At 43.6% G+C, this 20,684-nt stretch overlaps 1 protein-coding gene across 5 annotated transcripts in view; it reads left to right on the forward strand.

Moving 5' to 3' along the window:
- LOC142501763 (cubilin-like) overlaps positions 1–19,531 on the forward strand; it is a 99,980-nt gene extending 80,449 nt beyond the window's left edge. For all 5 annotated transcript variants that reach the window (XM_075612115.1, XM_075612117.1, XM_075612116.1 and 2 more), the window contains 7 exons: positions 7,220–7,252; positions 8,272–8,422; positions 8,650–8,867; positions 10,135–10,167; positions 17,117–17,267; positions 17,496–17,713; positions 18,450–19,531. In XM_075612115.1, coding sequence (XP_075468230.1) covers positions 7,220–7,252; positions 8,272–8,422; positions 8,650–8,867; positions 10,135–10,167; positions 17,117–17,267; positions 17,496–17,713; positions 18,450–18,454 — 809 coding nt within the window. In that variant the 3' untranslated portion in view covers positions 18,455–19,531. The remainder of the gene's footprint in view (positions 1–7,219; positions 7,253–8,271; positions 8,423–8,649; positions 8,868–10,134; positions 10,168–17,116; positions 17,268–17,495; positions 17,714–18,449) is intronic.
- Positions 19,532–20,684: the final 1,153 nt, after the last annotated feature.

Raw genomic sequence — 20,684 nt, forward strand, 5'->3', positions numbered from 1 at the left:
GTCCTGCAGGCAGAGATCCGGGCATTGACCAAAGAGGTGGGAGGCTTGGGGACCCGAGTCCAAGACCTCGAGGTGCAGGTGGACGCGAATGAGAAGGCAACACAGAAAAACACAAAGAAAACGGGAGATCTACAGGCGCAGATAAACGAGCTCCATGAGCGGCAAGAGGATGCCGAGAACAGAGATCGCCACAATAAAGTGCGTCTCCGGGGGATCCCTGAGTCTGTTGGGGACTGCGAGGATTTTGTGGCAAGATGGCTACAGCACATATGCCCGGAGTCCTCTGCAGACTTGTTACACATGGACCGGTGCCATCGGGAACTCAGATCCAAGCCACAACCCGCGGACCCCCCGCGGGATATAATAGTACGCCTACATTACTATCACACAAGGGAAGAGGTGTTGAAGTGCTCCCGTAACACTCCTTTCATGGACTTTGAGGGAGCCAAAATCTTGGTATTCCAGGATCTCTCCCCTATCACTTTGGCCCGCCGGAGATACCTATGGCCTATCACAAGAGCCTTAAGGAAAAAAGCGGTCCGTTTCCGGTGGACCTTTCCCTTTGGCCTCCTGGTCCTACATAATGGCCGCCCGATACAGCTAAAATTCCCAGAAGAAGGACCGAGGTTCCTACAGAAACTAGGCCTGAGCACGGGGCCCGGCGCCACGACCGGGGAGACGGAGGAACCCGCCCCAGGTCCCTCATGGTCCACGGTGGGGAGTGCGGCCAAGAGGGGGGCTGCAGGACTAGAGCCCCACGATACCTAGCCAGGTTGGCAGAAAATCGCAGATAAACGAAGTTACACAGTTAAAATTAAAAGTTACAAGTTAAAAGTTGCCCGAGCTGCACAGCCCCAAAAGAGACTTTGCTGAGCTCCCCTCACCAATTCCCCCCGAGCCTACGGACCCTCACTGAGACGCATCCCGGCCGGTACCCCCACGACCAGTAGACCTACAAAGGGAAAATCCACTTACCTCGTGGTCCCCGCATGGCGGCCAAGATGGGGCCGAGGAAGCCTCCAGCGTGACCCGCAGAACGCGGAAGAGAGGTAGGCGGGAAGAGCTCACCAGGCGGGAAAACTATCCAAACGAAGGGGGCAGCAGCAGCAGCAGACACGTCTTCTCCCGGGGACAGCCTACTCCAAGATGGCGGCCAAGGGAAGAACGTCAGCGGAAGGGGCAGACCTAGCGACGGCCATCTTGGAGGAGGCGGAAGCAGGACGGACATCCACTGGCGAGACGCAGAGAGGAAGTGGTGGAGCCGGCGATCTCCCTGCGTTGCCATTGGATCCAGCGGTGACACCCCCCGATTGCGGGCAGTAGAGAGGGCGATAAGAACATCCCTAGGAGCAGCAGATCATTGATCCATGGGCCAACACACCAGGGCCAGAATAAAGAGGACGAGTGTTCCCGAGGGCGGCGGGAGGAACCGCACAGCACATTGCAGGGGTATGGGGTAGGGGAGGTGGGAGAGAAGGTTAGAGGAGGGACATGGACAGAGTAAGAGTGTGGACAAGAAGGGCAAGGAAAGTGAGAGGCGAGAAAGGAAGGGGGACGTGTACACATAGGCAGAGTAGGAGCATGGGGAGAGGAGGGGGAGTTAGACGGAGGAGAGAGGTAAGCAAGTTTAGATAGGAGGGGCGGTGGAGAGAGAGGAGCGTGAAAGTAGGTAGAGGGAGATAGCAAGTGATGAGGTCAAGGAGGTAGTAACGGAGGTTAGCAGAGGGAGAAGGTAAGTGAAGGCAGGTAGAAAGGTAGGCTAGAAGTCACGGGCTGACACGAGAGGGGAAATACAAGCTAGGATAGGAAAGTAGGTAGGGAAGAAGGGGTTATTAGGGTTGCAGCGGGGGGTCACACATGGAGGGAGGGAAGGGGATGGAGCATAAGGGGCTTTGATGGGGGCAATTGAAGATAGGGAGTTAAGCAGGAGAAGTAGGGATGGGAGTAGGGAACGAGAGGTAGATAGAGAAGGTAGACAGGCATGGGAGGTGACATTGAGTAAAGCATATAAGTGAGGGGAGCATTCGAATAAGGGGCGGTAACCACACATCCTCTTCCCCAAGGGAGTCCGGATCAGAAGAAACAGGTGCAATAAGCCGGCCCTTCCAATTGTTGCCGGGTTTGAGGGGGATCAGGAGGCATATGAAGGCCCAGGGCCGCAGGAAGGAGAAGAGTCCACAGCAGGGCAGAGCGGAAGGGTTAATCCAAAGAGGCCCCCATAGTCAGAAGAGGCAGTGTGCCCCGAGCACGGGAGTTTTAGAGAGGGAGTAGGGGTTTAGTGCAGCTTAAAGTTGACATTTTCCGTTGTTTTACGAGGACTATTTCCAGAGCGGGGACGGGCGGTGGAGTTCGAGCCCGCCCTGATCTCCACATGATCTCCATGTCGGGACCTACCTGGACAACATCCAAGGTCCCCGGCAAAACCCCCTGGGAGGGTTGGGCGGCATGGGAGGGGGAGGGGCGCCAGGAGGGAGCGCGTCAGTTCTCCCCCGCCGGGTGCCCAGGGGCTAGGATCACAAGACCACGGTACTGGTACCAAGGTCAAGTGACCACTGTTCTAAAAACTGTTTTAATGTTTGTCTACATGTCACCCTCCCCCCCCCTATTTGTGTCAACCCCCCTTTACCGCTGGCTACAGATCCCACAGATCTGGTGGAGGAGCGGAGAGAGATCGGAAGACGAGAGGAGCCCAACCGGGACACAGCAGAAGAAGCAGAGTAACCACACCAAACAGTCCAGATGAGTAACGATATAATAATGATTTCACACAATGTGAAAGGGTTTAATAGCCCCACAAAACGTAGAATTGCTTTCAGGGACTATAACCGTCGGAAAGCCGACATCATTTTCCTACAAGAAACACATTTCTCACGCTTAAACCACCCAAAATTCCTGGATAAAAGTTACAGAACATACTATTTAGCATCCGCTGATGTCAAAAAACGGGGAGTAGCAATTATTACTCACAATAGACTCGCCCTCACGATAGACAAACAACACGCTGACTCAGAAGGCAGGTTCCTCATCCTGACGGGCACGATACAAGGCCAACCAGTTACATTAGCGTCCATATACGCCCCATGTGAGCAAAACACTGTATTCTTCGAACAATTCTTTAGTAAACGACATAAAATCGCTCAGGGAAGTGTCTTTCTCGCGGGCGACCTAAACCGCACCTTAGACCCTGACTTGGACAGATGCACACAACTTAATACGGCCAACAGACAGGACCTACTAACCATACGTAATGGTCTCAATGACTGTCAGTTGACTGATGTATGGAGAGAACAACACCCAGTTGCACGAGAATACACGTTTTACTCGCACCCCCACGACAGATACAGCCGAATAGACTACCTCCTAGTGTCAAACAGAGTGGTCCCAGTGATCGGCCACACAGAGATTCATGAAATCTCGTGGTCCGACCACGCACCTATAGAGCTGAGGTGCACACTGGTAGGGCTGGACAGACCCGGAGCAAACTGGAAGCTTAACGAGCTTCTTCTCAAAGAACGAGAGATAAGGGAACAGATACAGGATTTCTTTAGAGACAACAAAGGAAGCGTTCAGTCGCAAGCCACGCTCTGGGAGGCCCATAAGGCCACTCTTAGGGGAATTCTCATGAACATAGCTGGAAAGCGGAAAAGGGAGAAAGCATCCAAAATAAAGACGCTGCAGGCGAAGTTAACACTCCTCACTGCACAGCACTCCATTAATAAGAACCAGAACACGTGGCAAGAATTGTTAGATACCAAGGCGGCCCTTAATCTAGTGTTATCCTCCCAGGCCGAAAAGGAGTTGGCATGGTCCAAGCGCAGATTTTATGAAAAAGCCAACAAGCCAGATACCCTGCTGGCCAACAAGCTCCGAAACAAGCTTCCAAATTTTAGGATAAAGGCAATCAAAACACAGCAGGGGGACCTTACCTCCGACCTGAGACAGATAGTGGAAGCATTCAGAAAATACTATGCTACACTATATGACGGGGATAAGGTCAACCACAACCAAAAAACAGCAGAGACCCTGGGGAGGTTCCTAGCTGAAGCAAAACTCCCGACCCTGGGCAGGGTTGAGAAGGAGGCCCTACAGGGCGATTTCTCCCTGGAAGAGATATCAGAGGTAATTAAGTCCCTCAAACCAGCCAAGGCCCCAGGTCCTGATGGCTTCTCTAATTTATATTATAAAAAATTCTGTAAGATCCTGGCCCCTCAACTACTGAAATTATTTAATGGGATCCTGGATGGGGAGCCCTTCCCGACCCAGATGCTCCAGGCGTCTATCTCAGTGATCCACAAACCGGGCAAGGACCCGGCAGACTACAAGAGCTACCGGCCAATCTCCCCGATTAATTCGGATATAAAAATTTTCTCCAAATTAATAGCCAACAGGGTAGGTAGTGTCCTTCCCGGGCTGATTCACCCGGATCAAGTAGGCTTTATCGCAGGCAGACAGGCTGCAGATAACACCAGACGGATAATAGATTTAATCGACCTGGCAAAAAAGAAAAATATACCGTCAATGGTGTTGAGCCTGGACGCCGAAAAGGCATTCGATCGCATTGATTGGTCGTACTTACGAGAGACGCTGGGGGCATTCTGGTTTGGGGGACGCCTCCTTGAGGCGATACTAGCCCTATACGCAGGACCCACAGCGAGAGTAAGACACCAGGGTTTCCCATCAGAACTATTTAATATACGGAGCGGGACCCGGCAGGGATGCCCGCTGTCACCATTACTATTCACCCTCTGTATTGAACCCCTAGCGGCCCATATTAGGCTATGTCCCAATATAACAGGAATTCAAACGGGGGAGCAGCATCACAAGGCTGCGTTATACGCAGACGATGTGATCTTAACTATCTCTAAACCGCTAACATCCCTGCCCAATGTCTTTGAGATCTTGGGAACCTTTAGTATGATTTCAGGGTTTAAAATCAACCAGGCCAAGTCTGAGGCGCTCAATATCAATCTATCTAAACCTACGGAAAAATTATTAGAACTTAACTTTAATTTTAAGTGGCAGTCCTCCGCAATCAAATATTTAGGTGTTTATATCACCAGGGACTACAATACCCTATATAAAGCAAATTTCCCCAAGATGATGAAGAAGCTGAGGGTGGATCTCAGGGCTTGGGGGGGCTATGGGATATCATGGTTCGGCAGGATCAATAGTGTAAAGATGAACTTACTGCCCAAAATGCTATATCTGTTTCAGGCCCTTCCAATTCCGTTAGTTAAGTCTGAGATCCAAACGCTGCAGGCCCACATCATCCAATTTATTTGGAATAAGAAACACCCACGAATCGCGAAAAGCCTACTGACAAAACCAGTAGCAAAAGGAGGACTGGCGGTACCTTGCTTGATGGCGTATTACAAAGCGGCACAATTAGGCCAAATCATTCAGTGGCACGCGGACCCCACAAAGAGACGATGGACAGAACTAGAGCGAGAATGTTGTGCACCGGTGGCGCTGCATGATTTAATCTGGCTACCAAAAAAATGCAAGAAAAGCATAGGGACGCCGCTCTGCGCAGTGGCGAACTCACTAGCGGTCTGGGAGACTTCCAAATTTAATGCCAACTTAACATCACCACAAACACTAATGACCCCCCTATGGGGCAATCCGGATTTTGCTCCGGGGGTGGCGGGCGATAAATTCCTAAAATGGACGCAAGCAGGGTACAATCGTTTGAAGGACCTGGAGGGTACGAAATCTATCAAGACGTTCGATTGGCTTAAAGAGGAATCAAACCTACCAAATTCTGAATTATTTAGATTCCTCCAGGTCAGGGCATTCTATAACAAATTCCCCGTTCGTCCCGCACGAACTAATTTCGAGCAGCTGTGTTCACGTCCAACGGACACCAGAGGACTGACATCTCGGATGTACAGGGAGGTAGTCTGTCCGACCACGGTAGACAGCCCCAGACTGAGATACATGCGACAGTGGGAAACAGAGCTAGGGGATAATTTAGAGGACGAGGAATGGGACCACATATTGCAAGCAGCAGCAAAAAGCTCAATATGTGTCACGTTGAAGGAGAATGCATATAAAGTCCTCATGCGGTGGTACCATACCCCTGCTAAATTAGCAAAATTTGTCAGGGGATACTCCCCGCTTTGCCCAAAACAGTGCGGAGAGATCGCTGACCTCAAACATATGCTGTGGTCTTGCCCAAGAGTGGTCCCGATTTGGGAAGCTATTAGGGACTGGTTACAAGGGATTCTCGAGTTAGAGATCCCCCTGGACTCGTGGCTGTTCCTTGTGGGCAGGCGGCCCCAGGACATGTCTAGAACGACACACAAATTTGTCATGCACTTCGCGACCGCCACCCGGTGCGAGATCGCAGCGTTGTGGAAGCAGAATGAGATCCCAATCATCCCCAAAATTAGGAATCGAATTTGGCACGTTTGCCAGATGGAACAGTTGACGAGTTGGGTCAATTTCTAAAAGTATGGGACCCGTGGCTATCCCAAACCAACATTTCAGGGGTGGACGCCGCCTCAATCTTGCATTAATAATATCAAATGCGTTCTCCTTGGACGGGTCAGACTGGACGCAGACATAGGGATATTATAGATAGAGCCACCTAGCATTTACATTAATCGGTATGATCAGATGAATCAAGAAGTAGTCGCCGGAGGTAGCGCGGATCCACCTCCAGAACCTTGCAGGATCTCCCCCCCCATCCCTCCCCCACCCTCTGTGTCCTCACCCCAGTCCCGTATGTCTTGTCTTGATTTCCTTTATGTAGTACGTCTGATGTTATCATCAATGTTTAATGCTAAAATTGGATTATCTGTAATATATGCCAATGGGAGGTGAGAGTCTGTATAACCGATATCCACAAATAAAAATTGAAAGTTGAAAAAAAAAAAAAAAAAAAAATACAGATTATTATAGTTTATCATTTATAAAGTCATTCTAGTTTAGGAAGAAAATGCAATTTTTGAAGGCTGTTATTTATTTTTAGTTTGCATAAAGATTATATTGACATATTATTGGTATTTTCAGGATCAGATTGCTTACTCAGAAGGGAAAATATTAAACTATACTAAAAGACAACCATGTGTATAATACCCAGTCTCCTCTCTGCTGATTTGCTGCACACTGCATCCATTCTGCCCCCTAAATATGGATGTTTGGTCGGTGGGAATATAATTCATATAAACACACATTCAATTTGCAAATTACAATAACAGACCTTTGTTTTTTTCAGGCTTCTACCCTCCGACCCCAAACACAACACCAGGTATTAATGTGTAAACCTTGTAATTATCCAGCAGTGATCTTTAAATACGTTATTACTATCACTAGTATTAGCTAGTGAAGCTTCTCATGGATGAAACCATACCACATATTTTGCCCTTGGTAAAGCTGAAAATGGGACCCGGTGTATACTGTGTGGGATCTACCCTTTTAATTAAGTTCATGAAGATATTGGGAGATTACCATCCTGTGATATCAGGTTGAAGTGAAAACTCTGGCACTCGGGGCTGTGCTGGTGCTGAGAACAGCATCACTTGTATCAAAGACAAATTACATATTTGCTTTCATCTTTATTTTTTGTTACATGATTGTAACGCGGTTTTTGCCCCATTTTTGCAATATAAAATTCAGATAAATGTCTCCCATAACACCCACCACAAAGGCCCTAACTATCTAGCAGTAACTCCTTCCAAACATTGATATTTGACCTGCCCGATGTGACACTCTTGTGCACCTAACAGTCTGGTTTTGTGCTGTGTCTGGTTATAGGTAAAATATAAGCGATCACCGTTTGCCTGAAATGTTGATAAGATTCTTGTTCCAAACATTTATATATTTTCCATTTACATAATAAATATGAATATTTGCTTTTTACAGAACTTATTAAAATCATAGAAGAAAATACATAGAATACTTCTTCTCACTGTCACACAAACCAGGAGACAAAGTCCTATTTCTACCCTCACTAATTAACATTAGGAAATGATGGTTTATATGTTAAACAATTATTTTTTGTCTACAAACCCCTCTGCGGTGCTCCTCGGGTAATACTCATACTGGCCGTTTTGAACTAATTTTGACACTTTATCTATGTTTGTGGACTCTATTTAGAGTAGGATAAATAAATTATAAAATGGGCCTTACTAATATGTGAATAGGGGAATTCTGCAGTAAATTAAATATTGACAAGTATCTAACTCACATGTATCATAAGCAATCAAGTAGAAGAGAAAAGATGAAAGCCGCAAAATATTTTTGTCATATGTACTCATGTCATTCCAGAACCCAGTTACACATGTGGGGGTTTCTTGACCCAACCTTCAGGGGTAATAGACAGCCCCTTCTATCCAAACAATTACCCAGATAATGCCAACTGTACCTGGGACATCCAGACCACGGGTGATTATGTGGAGCTCAGAATCTTAACTGTAGAGTAAGTATATGCATTATGGAGAAAGTCCTCCCTTTATATATCTGATTGGGCTTGAGAAAGGAGATGCTTGTTGAAGCCTTGACACACCCGCCTCAGGCTCTGAGTCCCCTCTGTGTGTTATGAGCACTGTCTGTGAGTCACAGGATCTAAGTTCTCTCTGTGTTATGGACCTGTCCATGCATTCTGTTTATATTCTCATCTGAATTCTCTTTTTCCCCCATGAACAGCCTGGAGACTCACCCCGACTGTTCTTTTGACTGGCTGATAATATATGACGGGCGTCCTGGGTACTCTCCCCAGCTTGGGAAGATTTGTAACCCCGGAAACTACACGTTCTACTCCTCCTCTAACATCATGGGCATCAATTTCAGAAGTGACCAATCTGTCCATCGTACTGGCTTCTGGGCTGTGTATACATCATTACAAAGAACCCCAACCACGCCAGGTACAATGTAACAATGAAAAATACCGCATTATTACCAAACAATGCCACAGTGTTACACAACATGGGATTTATAGCAAAACCATTTAACTTTTAGTACATACAATTACTTTAATTAACATTAAGGCGTATGGTGAGGGATTCTCAAAGTGTATTAAAAATTAATTACATTTTTTTTAGCGGAAAATAGTTTGGAAAGTTAAGGAATAGCCCCAACATTATTACATGACATTTATTAGATAGTACATTATTTCAGAACTGAGTGCCATCATTATGAAGAGACGTGAGTAATACTGTATACTGAAGACATGAGTAACGTAGTACTCAGCACTTCTCCCGCCCTCTGTTTGTGATTTCTCCACCATCGCAGATCACTTCTATTCATTTCCCTCATACTGTATGTGTGATGTGACACAATTAGAACCCCCCCCCTACATTTAGAACTGCCTGGTCAGTAACACCCCCCACCCCCAATCAGGCCCTTAAATCTGCCATCGCCCCTCAATAGATTGAGCCTCAGTTTATAAGGCTGGTGGGAGAGCTTTCTCAAGGATCGCCCCAAGACTGTGGAATAAGCTCCCTGCAGCTTTAAGAAATCAGGAAGCTTCACTTCCATTCAGAAAGGAATAAAAACCTTCTTTTATAAACAAAGCCTGGCAAACAGACCCCAATACCCAGGCAGCCATCTTTCCTGCTCCCCTTTGTGTTTCCTGCCCTTTGTTTGTCTTCCTTGTCGTTGTCCTATATATGTTTTTGTAGGTACCGGTTATAAATCTGGGATGGGGGTCCTCTCTGTGTTCTTACTGAGTACTGAGTTTCTTGGTGAGTAGAGCTTTAGAAATAAATACATTTTATGATGATAAAATGTGCATTTAGCAAGGTACCAAGATTGCTAAAATGACAAAATCTTCATTACTGGTTTGTAACCACGTAGAATAAAACAGATTATAATAGTTTATCATTTATAAAGTCATTCTAGTTTAGGAAGAAAATGCAATTTTTGTAGGCTGTTATATATTTTTAGTTTGCATAAAGATTATATTGACATATTATTGGTATTTTCAGGATCAGATTGCTTACTCAGAAGGGAAAATATTAAACTATACTAAAAGACAACCATGTGTATAATACCCAGTCTCCTCTCTGCTGATTTGCTGCACACTGCATCCATTCTGCCCCCTAAATATGGATGTTTGGTCGGTGGGAATATAATTCATATAAACACACATTCAATTTGCAAATTACAATAACAGACCTTTGTTTTTTTCAGGCTTCTACCCTCCGACCCCAAACACAACACCAGGTATTAATGTGTAAACATTGTAATTATCCAGCAGTGATCTTTAAATATGTACAGTAATTACTATCACTAGTATTAGCTAGTGAATCTTCTCATGGATGAAACCATACCACATATTTTGCCCTCGGTAAAGCTGAAAATGGGACCCGGTGTATACTGTGTGGGATCCACCCTTTTAATTAAGTTCATGAAGATATTGGGAGATTATCATCCTGTGGTATCAGGTTGAAGTGAAAACATAGACTCACAAAAAGAGCTTTATATCAGAGGCTGGCTCCCGGGGGCTGTGCTGGTGCTGAGAACAGCATCACTTGTATCAAAGGCAAATTACATATTTGCTTTCATCTTTATTTTTTTTACATGAATGTAATGCTGTTTTTGCTCCATTTTTGCAATATAAGATTCAGATAAATGTCTCCCATAACACCCACAACAAAGGCCCTAACTATTGAGCAGTTACTCCTTCCAAACAGTGACATTTGACCTGCCCGTGGTGAAACTCTTGTGCACCTACAGCTGCGGCCGCCTTTATCCTAATGCGGCCGTATCGGCGCAACTCTGATAACCGCGGGCAGATGCAGTATTCTTTTTTTTCCCCGGAATATGTTCCGGTATTTTAGCGCTCGTAATATTAGCATTTTATTAGCGCTGTATGCAATACTGCAATACTGTCTAAAAACTCAGGGGGGTAGTTCGCAAGCTGTTGTCTTCAAAGTCTAATAATTTAGCAGTTCAACCTACAGTACGTCAGTACACAGTCTGCGTGTGCTCGCGCAGTATTTGTAAATTTGCATATTTATACATGCATGTGCAGTGCTGTACAGTATGTCTCATTTGAACATTGTTGAAACGCATAGGAGTGTACTGTAACAGTATCACATTTCGGCATATACAGTGCTCTCCCCTCGCTCACCCCCGCACAGGCTAATTAACTGCACTGCAGTATTTCAACTTCTTATCTTATCTACAATACGGTACACCTCTCCCATACCATTCCTTTGAATGTGTGTCTTTCTGGTTTCAATCAGATTCCTGCTAGCTGATGATTACTGCGCATGAGTCTATAACTTCACCACTGCTTGCTTGCAAAGTTCAAGAGTGAGAGACCCAAAAAAAAAAATAGTTCTCGTCATTTTTTATTTTTATTTTCTCCACAAGCCTGCCTAAACCATCTTGATATTACGATATTCAATCTGTGCTGTAGCTTTTGACTGCGACACTGTGCGTTTGACTGCACATGGTTGATTTGTGTGGTATTAATGTTTTTGGGGGTGTGGGGATCAAATTATTATGATGACCTTCCTATTGAAAATATGTCATGTCTTTGAACTACAATACAGCTAATCCTTCATGCAGCTTTGGCCCCCTCCCACCCGCAGACACACACAGGGCTCGCTCAACGATTACAACCTCTTATCGACACCTCTCCAGAACCATTCCGTTTCTAAGCTTGTCATTGTGCTTTTCAACCTCTCTCACATCCGTTAATTTTCCTATTGTTGGCTTTCCCTTATGTTAATCTGATTATGTAACCAATTATTAAAAAGGTAACAAATTATTAAAACTGTATGTCGTCTTGAAGAATCCCCCCCACACACATTCACAGTGAATTTAAAGTTCAAAGAAATTAAAGCCTAATGTAATTAAATATGTATTTTATTTTATCAGGAAAGAAAAATACAAATAATCATTGAGAGAGCGGGTTGATTAAAATTGAGGGCCGGTGGATAATCCTGAATAATGCACATTGATAATAACAAAAACAGTAATACAAATTTTCCGTCTTTATCTTCTTCCTCATTCTGTGTAGTTCATTGAGAGAGGGGAGTTTGTGTGTAAATCATGACTGCAGTTTAGATACACTTAACTGTACACACAGTTCACAAACTTTACACATGATACCCCCCTCTCTCCCAGTCCATCCTTTTTTTCTGAAAAGACAAGAAAAGAAAAAATTAGTGCAGTTATGTGCATACTGTATTATGGCATTGTGTACTGTATAGCTACTCCATATTGGACTAAAGTATGCAGATAGTACTGTCAAACTAGTCTATACTGGAACTACTGTATACTGTAGCTACTGTTAAATACTTTGTTACCAGGTGGCTAGTGCTGCTCTCTCAGGAAAGAAAAAAATGTGTGCCATACTTACCTGTATCATACTGTACTTACAGTACCATACGACAGTACAGTACTATACCATACTACCTTCCTGATGCTTGCCCATTACGCGCGATCACAATGGGCAACACAGACACAATATGGTAAATATATTTATTGCATCGTTCCACGGTGAGTACATCGTTCCAAAAACTCATTATGCCTTGCGCCAATTCATCCTTTTTGGAGGGTTTCACGACTTTTCGGATATGGTCCTTCAGCTGATGCCAGACCATTTCGATAGGATTGAAGTCTGGCGATCTGTCATTGGAGGGGGAAAAAAAGGACAATTAGTTAAAGAGATACAGTACACAGTGAAAACAGTGGGAAAAAATGAGACACGGTTACCGCACTTACTCCGTTGATGTCTTCACTCAGATGATACCGTGCTCAAGAATATGCGCTGTTGACGCGGTGTGCTTCGGATTGTTGTCCTGGTAGAAACGGTGACCATCTGGGAACTCACGTGTGATGTATTCCACCATCTCGGGCACAATTTGCTCTTGGAAAAAACTTTATTCATGATTCCTATAACAAGAAAAGAAAAGTGCTCAAAAAACTGCACACTAGTACAGTATAGTGCATAAGGCAAAAGCGTGTGACTTATTTTACCTTCAAAGATGACAGTGCATCCTGGTCCACGCCTAGAGATGGCACCCCACACATGCATCTTTACTGGGTGTTTTGGACGCGGCTTCATAGATATGCGACCTTTTTTGTGGAATGCAAAGGTGGCAAATCTCTCCAGCGATACAGTAGACTCATCAGTGAAGATGCAATCCTGGAAAGTTTCTCCACTGTCGATCCATGCCTGGACCACTCTCTTGATCTTGTTAACGTCCCTTATCATAGGGTACGCTCTGTAATGACAAGGAATAATTTTATAGGTACAGTACAGTTTCTTAAACAACACTTTACCCTCCTGTACTGTCCGGTACTAACCTCACATGTCCATATTTCCATCCAATTCTGCGTCTCATCTTCTTTATGCTGGTCTTGGATACAGTGAGAATGTGATTTTGCTGCAGAGTGTATTTGACCCTTAAGGCACTCTTCTCATCATTCTCTTCACTTATTTTGTCGACCAGAAGAGTAGTCTCCATACAGTGTACAGAAAAACAACAATCCGGTAAGTTACAGTGCAGTAGGCCACAAGTACAGCACATCATTTACAGTAAACAATTATAGATGCAGCAATATAAACAATAATAGATATACTGTATTATATACTGTAGTTATATAAATATACTGAAATAACTATAAAATTAGATAGATCTATACTATATAGTTATATTAATATGCAGCAATAAACAATAATATATATACTGTATTATATACTGTAGTTATATAAATATACCGAAATAACTATAAAATTAGATAGATCTAAACTATATAGTTATATTAATATGCAGCAATATAAACAATAATAGATATACTGTATTATATAGTTATATAAATATACTTACGCGTTAGTTACCGTTGGTGTCCTAGTGCATGATAGCACACGGTGGTTGATGGCACAACGAGGCCAGAAGCAGCTAACCAGTGTTGGATATCTGCAATTCGTTGTCCACTCATGTACATCTCCTTAATTCTCATGCTGAGATACTTTGAAAAATTTTTAACAGGCATAGCTGCGAGTAGAAAGAAATACAAGCACAAGAATGTATATTCGATGTTTAGTCGATGTGTATTCAATTTGCAGTGAATCCACAAAATGGATGGTGTATTTATACGTTAATGACTCACATTAGAGTACACCCACTTTTAACACCTGTACCTCGTCGCCATACATAAAAGGTTACACACTTTGCATAGCCCACCACTCGATGATCTGTATCTGAACTTGCCCTTGTCCAGATACTGCATAGTGCCATCTGCTTCCATGGATCAACCCCGATTCTATGGACGCAGAAAGCCACTCGCCTCTGCCATGCCTTCTCCTACAGAAAAAGCGAAAGGCGGCAGCCGTTTCCAAGCCAAGGTCAAAGCGACAGGCTAAGGCTAATAAATAAAACCTTCTGCTGACCCAAAAGGCTAAGGGTTTTAATACACGTAAGCCTTATTATGTCAAGAAGAAATTCGGTGATGTACACTCAAGGCAAAACAAATGGCAGCCAACCCATCTAACCCGCAGGCCACTTCCTCGATTACGCTTCGACGTCTCTGCCGCTGCTCTCCTGGAAATCTACAGCCCATCTTCTCCACTCTCTCCTGGAAATCCACAGGTCACTTTCTCCATCCCTCTTCGACGACGCTGCCGCTACTCTCCCGGAAATCCACAGGTCACCTCCTCCATCCTTCTTCGACGACGCTGCCGCTTTTCTCCAGGGAACCCCCATCTCATCCTCCGTAGCACCCATCCACCCAGATGTCCACAGCACCCCATGCACAAGAACCAGCTCGTTAGACCGCATGCTGAATGGGTTAAGTGTCGATATCCCCGGGAACTCTACTATGCTGGTAAAGATAGATCTTCTTTTAGAGACCATGCTAAATATGGATCAACGGATGGAGAAGATGGATCAACGGATGGAGAAGATTGAGACTGACATAGCGGGGATACATAATTTGCTCGGTGTTCATGCCCCTGTATCCCCGACGCCGGAGCAGGAGGGTGGCATGGATGTGATGAATGGGACCTTCGACCACCTTCCAACACCAAGCGCACCCCCTCCACCAGAAGAATTTGTGTACATGTATGCCGTTGACGAGGAGGATAACATGACAACCCCGTCAAGACCACGCCAGGAGACAACACGGCAACGAAGACAGGAGGAAAGCTGCCTCCCTGACAACCTACCATCGCCCGCCGCCTCAAGCACTCCCGCTCCCAGAAGCACACCCGCTCCCAGAATCCAACCTACATATGCTTGCATCGATACGGTGCCCGACATCATCCTGCGCGAGATGCCACCGGCACTCAGGGAGCAGTATAGGGTGATGAGTGGTGGTTTACCCCAGAAGTATGGCATGTTAATTTTTAAGCACCACGTGTCCTACTTGGTGTACTGCGGGTGGGCCAAAAATGTAAACTTCGAAGGAAATCGCGAAAAAAGGGCGCTTCCTGAAAATTTAAGAAGGACTATTGTGGAGGAATTGCGGCGCTATTTTTCAATTTCAGATCCTTTAATGAAAATCGTTCGAGACTCCATTAATGGCATTTTGCGTCATACAAGGCATCGGCCCTGGAAGGATAATCTGGTGGGGATCGAATTTGCGTGACTGTTCAATTGTTGTTTATTTTTTGACTTGTTGCTTGTTTTAACTTGTATTAATAAAGAAATGTTTTTACTTACACAAGACCTGCACAACTCCAGTCCTTGAGGGCCACAAACAGGCCCGGTTTTGAGGATAAAACTGGGCCTGTTTGCGGCCCTCAAGGACTGGAGTTGTTCAGTCCTGACTTACTGTACACCATCCTACTGTAAATATTTTGACTTTCTGTACTTTAATAAAGGAGATGTTGCGTGCTTTAACTTGTATTAATAAAGAAATGTTTTTACTTACACAAGTCCTGCACAATTCCCGTCCTCGTGGGCCGCAAACAGGCCCAGTTTTCAAGGTTATCCTGAAAACCGGGCCTGTTTGCGGCCCTTGAGGACTGGAGTTGTGCAGGCCTGACTGACTGTTCTGTACACCATCCTACTGTAAATGTTTTAACTTTCTGTACATAAATGTTTTCACTAGCAGTAAACCATACACCTGTTAATGTTTTAAATTGCTGTACACGTTAAATGTTTTTAAATTGTATTTGTAAATAAATGTTTTTGTACTTACTCTACCAATAAATGAAAATGTTGATTTGTTTTAAATTGCTCCATTGTCTCCTTTTATACTGTAACAAAATACAGTGTTTCTAGAACATACAGTACTGTCCAGGCATACTGTACAGTACTGTACTGTACTGTATACTGTAGGCATACTCAGTACTGTACATCACAAGAGTATTAAAACAATACATGCTGTATGGGTATAGAATACACATATGTACTGGAATACACGTAGAATAAAGGCATACTTTGTATTTTTCGAGTTTATTATACAGTATATATAAAAAAGTATTGTATACGGTCTGAAAACAACAGCATACTGTTTCAGGTTTTCTATGAAGCTCCCAGTTCCAGTATTCTATCCTTATCAATAACAACGGCCACTAAACTGTAGACTCCGGTACGTGTTTTTTTTAATCCGATTCAGCAATGTGCAGGCATTGTTACACAAAGCGATAGCAGCCGCGGCTGTAACAGTCTGGTTTTGTGCTGTGTCTGGTTATAGGTAAAATATAAGCGATCACCGTTTGCCTGAAATGTTGATAAGATTCTTGTCCCAAACATTTATATATTTTCCATTTACATAATAAATATGAATATTTGCTTTTTACAGAACTTATTAAAATCATAGAAGAAAATACATAGAATGCTTCTTCTCACAGTCACACAAACCAGGAGACAAAGTCCTATTTCATACCCTCACTAATTAACATTAGGGAATGATGGTTTATATGTTAAACAATTATTTTTTGTCTACAAACCCCTCTGCGGTGCTCCTCGGGTAATACTCATACTGGCCGTTTTGAACTAATTTTGACACTTTATCTATGTTTGTGGACTCTATTTAGAGTAGGATAAATAAATTATAAAATGGGCCTTACTAATATGTGAATAGGGGAATTCTGCAGTAAATTAAATATTGACAAGTATCTAACTCACATGTATCATAAGCAATCAAGTAAAGGAAAAAAGATGAAAGCTGCAAAATATTTTTGTCATATGTACTCATGTCATTCCAGAACCCAGTTACACATGTGGGGGTTTCTTGACGCAACCTTCAGGGGTAATGCACAGCCCCTTCCATCCAAACAATTACCCAGATAATGCCAACTGTACCTGGGACATCCAGACCACGGGTGATTATGTGGAGCTCAGATTCTTGACTCTAGAGTAAGTATATGCATTATGGAGAAAGTCCTCCCTTTATATATCTGATTGGGCTTGAGAAAGGAGATGCTTGTTGAAACCTTAGCACACCCGCCCCAGGCTCTGAGTCCCCTCTGTGTGTTATGAGCACTGTCTGTGTGTCACATGATCTAAGTTCTCTCTGTGTTATGGACCTGTCCATGCATTCTGTTTATATTCTCATCTGAATTCTCTTTTTTTCCCCATGAACAGCCTGGAGACTCACCCCGACTGTCCTTTTGACTGGGTGATAATATATGACGGGCGTCCTGGGTACTCTCCCCAGCTTGGGAAGATTTGTAACCCTGGAAACTACACGTTCTACTCCTCCTCTAACATTATGGGCATCAATTTCAGAAGTGACCATTCTATTTATCGTACTGGCTTCCGGGCCGAGTATACATCATTACAAAGAACCCCAACCAGGCCAGGTACAATGTAAATAGAAAAGAAGGAACCAAAGTTTCAATACCAGTGCTCTAGGGTGTGCCGATGATATCCAAGTATCTTCACATATATTGCACATATGGTAGTTATATTGTTGTTCACACTCTCCAAGGTCCAGAGAGAGCATAACCATGGATCACCCCAAAAAGAGCAAAGAAGATATATAGGGCACAACTGTATACAGCTTCTGAAAAGGAGGCGATCTTGGCTCCTTCAGATTGTCTCATTACAGTGTTTCAAATGATAAAATGCAGATATTATCAGATCAGTGGTGTTCAGTCTCCTTATTCCAGATGTGTGAATGAATAGGCTGTTATCTCGGGATGAAAGAGACAAATGATGGTGCAGACCAATATAACAATTTATCTCATCAGGTAAAACAAAAGCAAATGTACACGCGTTCTGTACATTTACACATGCACATAGAAAGTTATTTTTGTGGATCGCGTTCTGTGGTCGTGCTGTTTATAACATTGCTGTGTTTAGGGATGCCAGGCAGCCATGCTTATTTAGCTAGGTTGGGATATTTAACATGAAGTAGGAAGAAATCGTGAGTAGGCTCCAATGATACATTTAGCCAATGTAGGCTTTTAAATATCCCGTTCCCATGATCATAAATCTATTTTTTAACATACAAATTAAGGGTCATAAAATTCTGAAAGAACATTAGTTGGTTACTGTTTTTAAGTTAAACACGTCTTTCTTTTCTACCTTCTGTAGGATAAGCAGAACTCTGACCACGGTGGATTCTAGCAGAATATTTCGCTCATCCAGAATTTTTTCACAGTTGGCAAAAAGCATTTAATTTGGATCTTCTTCGGTGTGAGAATCAGAATGTTCTGTAATTACTACGGCTTGGCGCTTTCACTGCTATTTTGATTTATGTCCTAAAAAAATGTGCATGTGGGAATTGTAAAAAAGTCTGTGAAAAATAATTTAAATATTCAGGAACTATTTTTAAAAAAATTCCGAACTGAAAAAATTCTGTTTTGCACTTTTGTGCAAAATTGTTTTATTCATCAACCCAAAGGTTTGCTCATTTTTATTTTTAATGAATCCAAAGATGAGCTTTTTTATCTGGTTTTGTCTCAGAATTTACTCGAGTTCAAAATTTGGTTCTGAAGTTCCACTCCGATTTCAAACCCTGCCTTAGTAATACTATATGCAGTATACAAATATTGGAGTGAAATAGAAGTGTGGTTGTGCACGTACCGCACATATCAGAAAGCTTTTGGGGTTCATTTTAAGGAGGATCATGTTTGTGGGTTTGAAATCCAAACTTCAAAGTTTGATCTAATGTCTTAATCAAACATTGGAATGCAATTTTAGAATGAGAATGAAGTACAAGCGAAAAACCACAAAAAGTCTCATCCTCTGATTTGGTTTAATTTTTTTTTCCGAAAGGAAAATGCGCAAATTTATGCACACAAGTTGAAATTTTGAAAACTGTGCCTACATTTTTAAATAAAAATTCCTACGTATTTTATGTTTTTTTTGTTTCATAATGTTTTACAAGTCCCCCCAAAAATGAAGGACTGGCAGGGCCAAAGCAAAAACACGAGGGGGGTGGGGGAACTCCAGTGAATGTGCCCACTTTATATGATTTTAACTAACTGGGAAAGCGAGCTTTTTTGATGCTGGTTGTCGCCACATTTACTGCTGCTGTTATGCTACAAGATAGAAATGTGCTTATACTTACTAGAAACCAACTGCAAGACTCTGCCCTTTGACATGTTTGTAAGACAGTCATTGTGTCTGCTTCGCATCTTCACAAAATAAATACTTCTGCTTTGCATGAAAAATGACGTTGTGTGTCTTATTGTATGAAAATGAAAGATTACCATTATTTCCCTCTCTCTCTCTCCACTTCAGCAAAAGCCCTAATTCGTTTTCTGGGTAGGCATAACAACAAGACTGTCATTGTGACGGTGAAGGGGTACCCAGGCCACTAATAAAGGTATTATACCCGGCTGGGTGCCCCTGAGCCATATGGGGGAATTGTGATTGTCAGCTCTTCAACCCAATCATGACATGTAACTGCATTTGTAATAAAGATGTATGTGTATTTTTACTGTTCAGGAGTGCCAACCAGCGGAGATGTGCGGGCGTGAGTTTCAAGGGTGATTTTACGGTAAAATGTTGTCAGGGTGTGTTTGGGTAGAAGGGGGCCAGGGTTACCCCAAAACATGTACTCAGGAATCCCCCCAGATTCCTGAGGACATGAGGAACACAGACCACTGGATAAAATCCTCCCTAGAAAGCAGTTTGCAGCTCGCCGCCAAATCTCCCTGCTTCAGCACAGACCAGAATAATAAGACTGGGCAGGGGAACGAATCACATTCACGGTACCCCGGTATATGCCCACAAACCCCATGACCCAGGGAGACAGAGTGGCTACTCCGCCCTCAACTTCAAGAGCAATCCAGGATATGGAGGTGTTAAACCATTTGTTAGCTTGCTTGGTAGGGGAAGATACCTTCAATAAGCCAGCCTGGCAAGATGTTACCCTGCCCAGACTGAGTGGCACCAGGTAAGAGGGGCAGGGTCTCATATGCTAATGGGCAAAGTTCGCACAAAACCCAGAGCAGAATGAGATTCATCATACTGTAACAGATTCACCCAAGAGTCATTATGCTGTAACAGATTCCCCTCAGATTCATCATACTGTAAGAGATTCGTAACATCGTAACAAAGATTCAGCTAAGCTTCAAGAGTTCATAAGAACTAAGGTTCCAAGATCCAGTACTACGGGAACAGAACAAAAGAAGCAGCTGTGGAGGAGTAAACAGCAGTGGCAAGTTGCGCTGCTGACCGAGGACTGTTTCAGGCTCTTTTCGCGAGCAACTCCCGCTCCTGGGAAATTGCTCCCAGAGACTTTGTTTTGCAACATTTCGTTTTTGGAAAAAGGTATTTCGTTTTACCCCATTCCAGTAAGTGTATTTTCGTTGTAATTGT

The sequence above is a fragment of the Ascaphus truei genome, chromosome 8 (assembly GCF_040206685.1).
Source record: "Ascaphus truei isolate aAscTru1 chromosome 8, aAscTru1.hap1, whole genome shotgun sequence".
Classification (NCBI taxonomy): domain Eukaryota; kingdom Metazoa; phylum Chordata; class Amphibia; order Anura; family Ascaphidae; genus Ascaphus; species Ascaphus truei.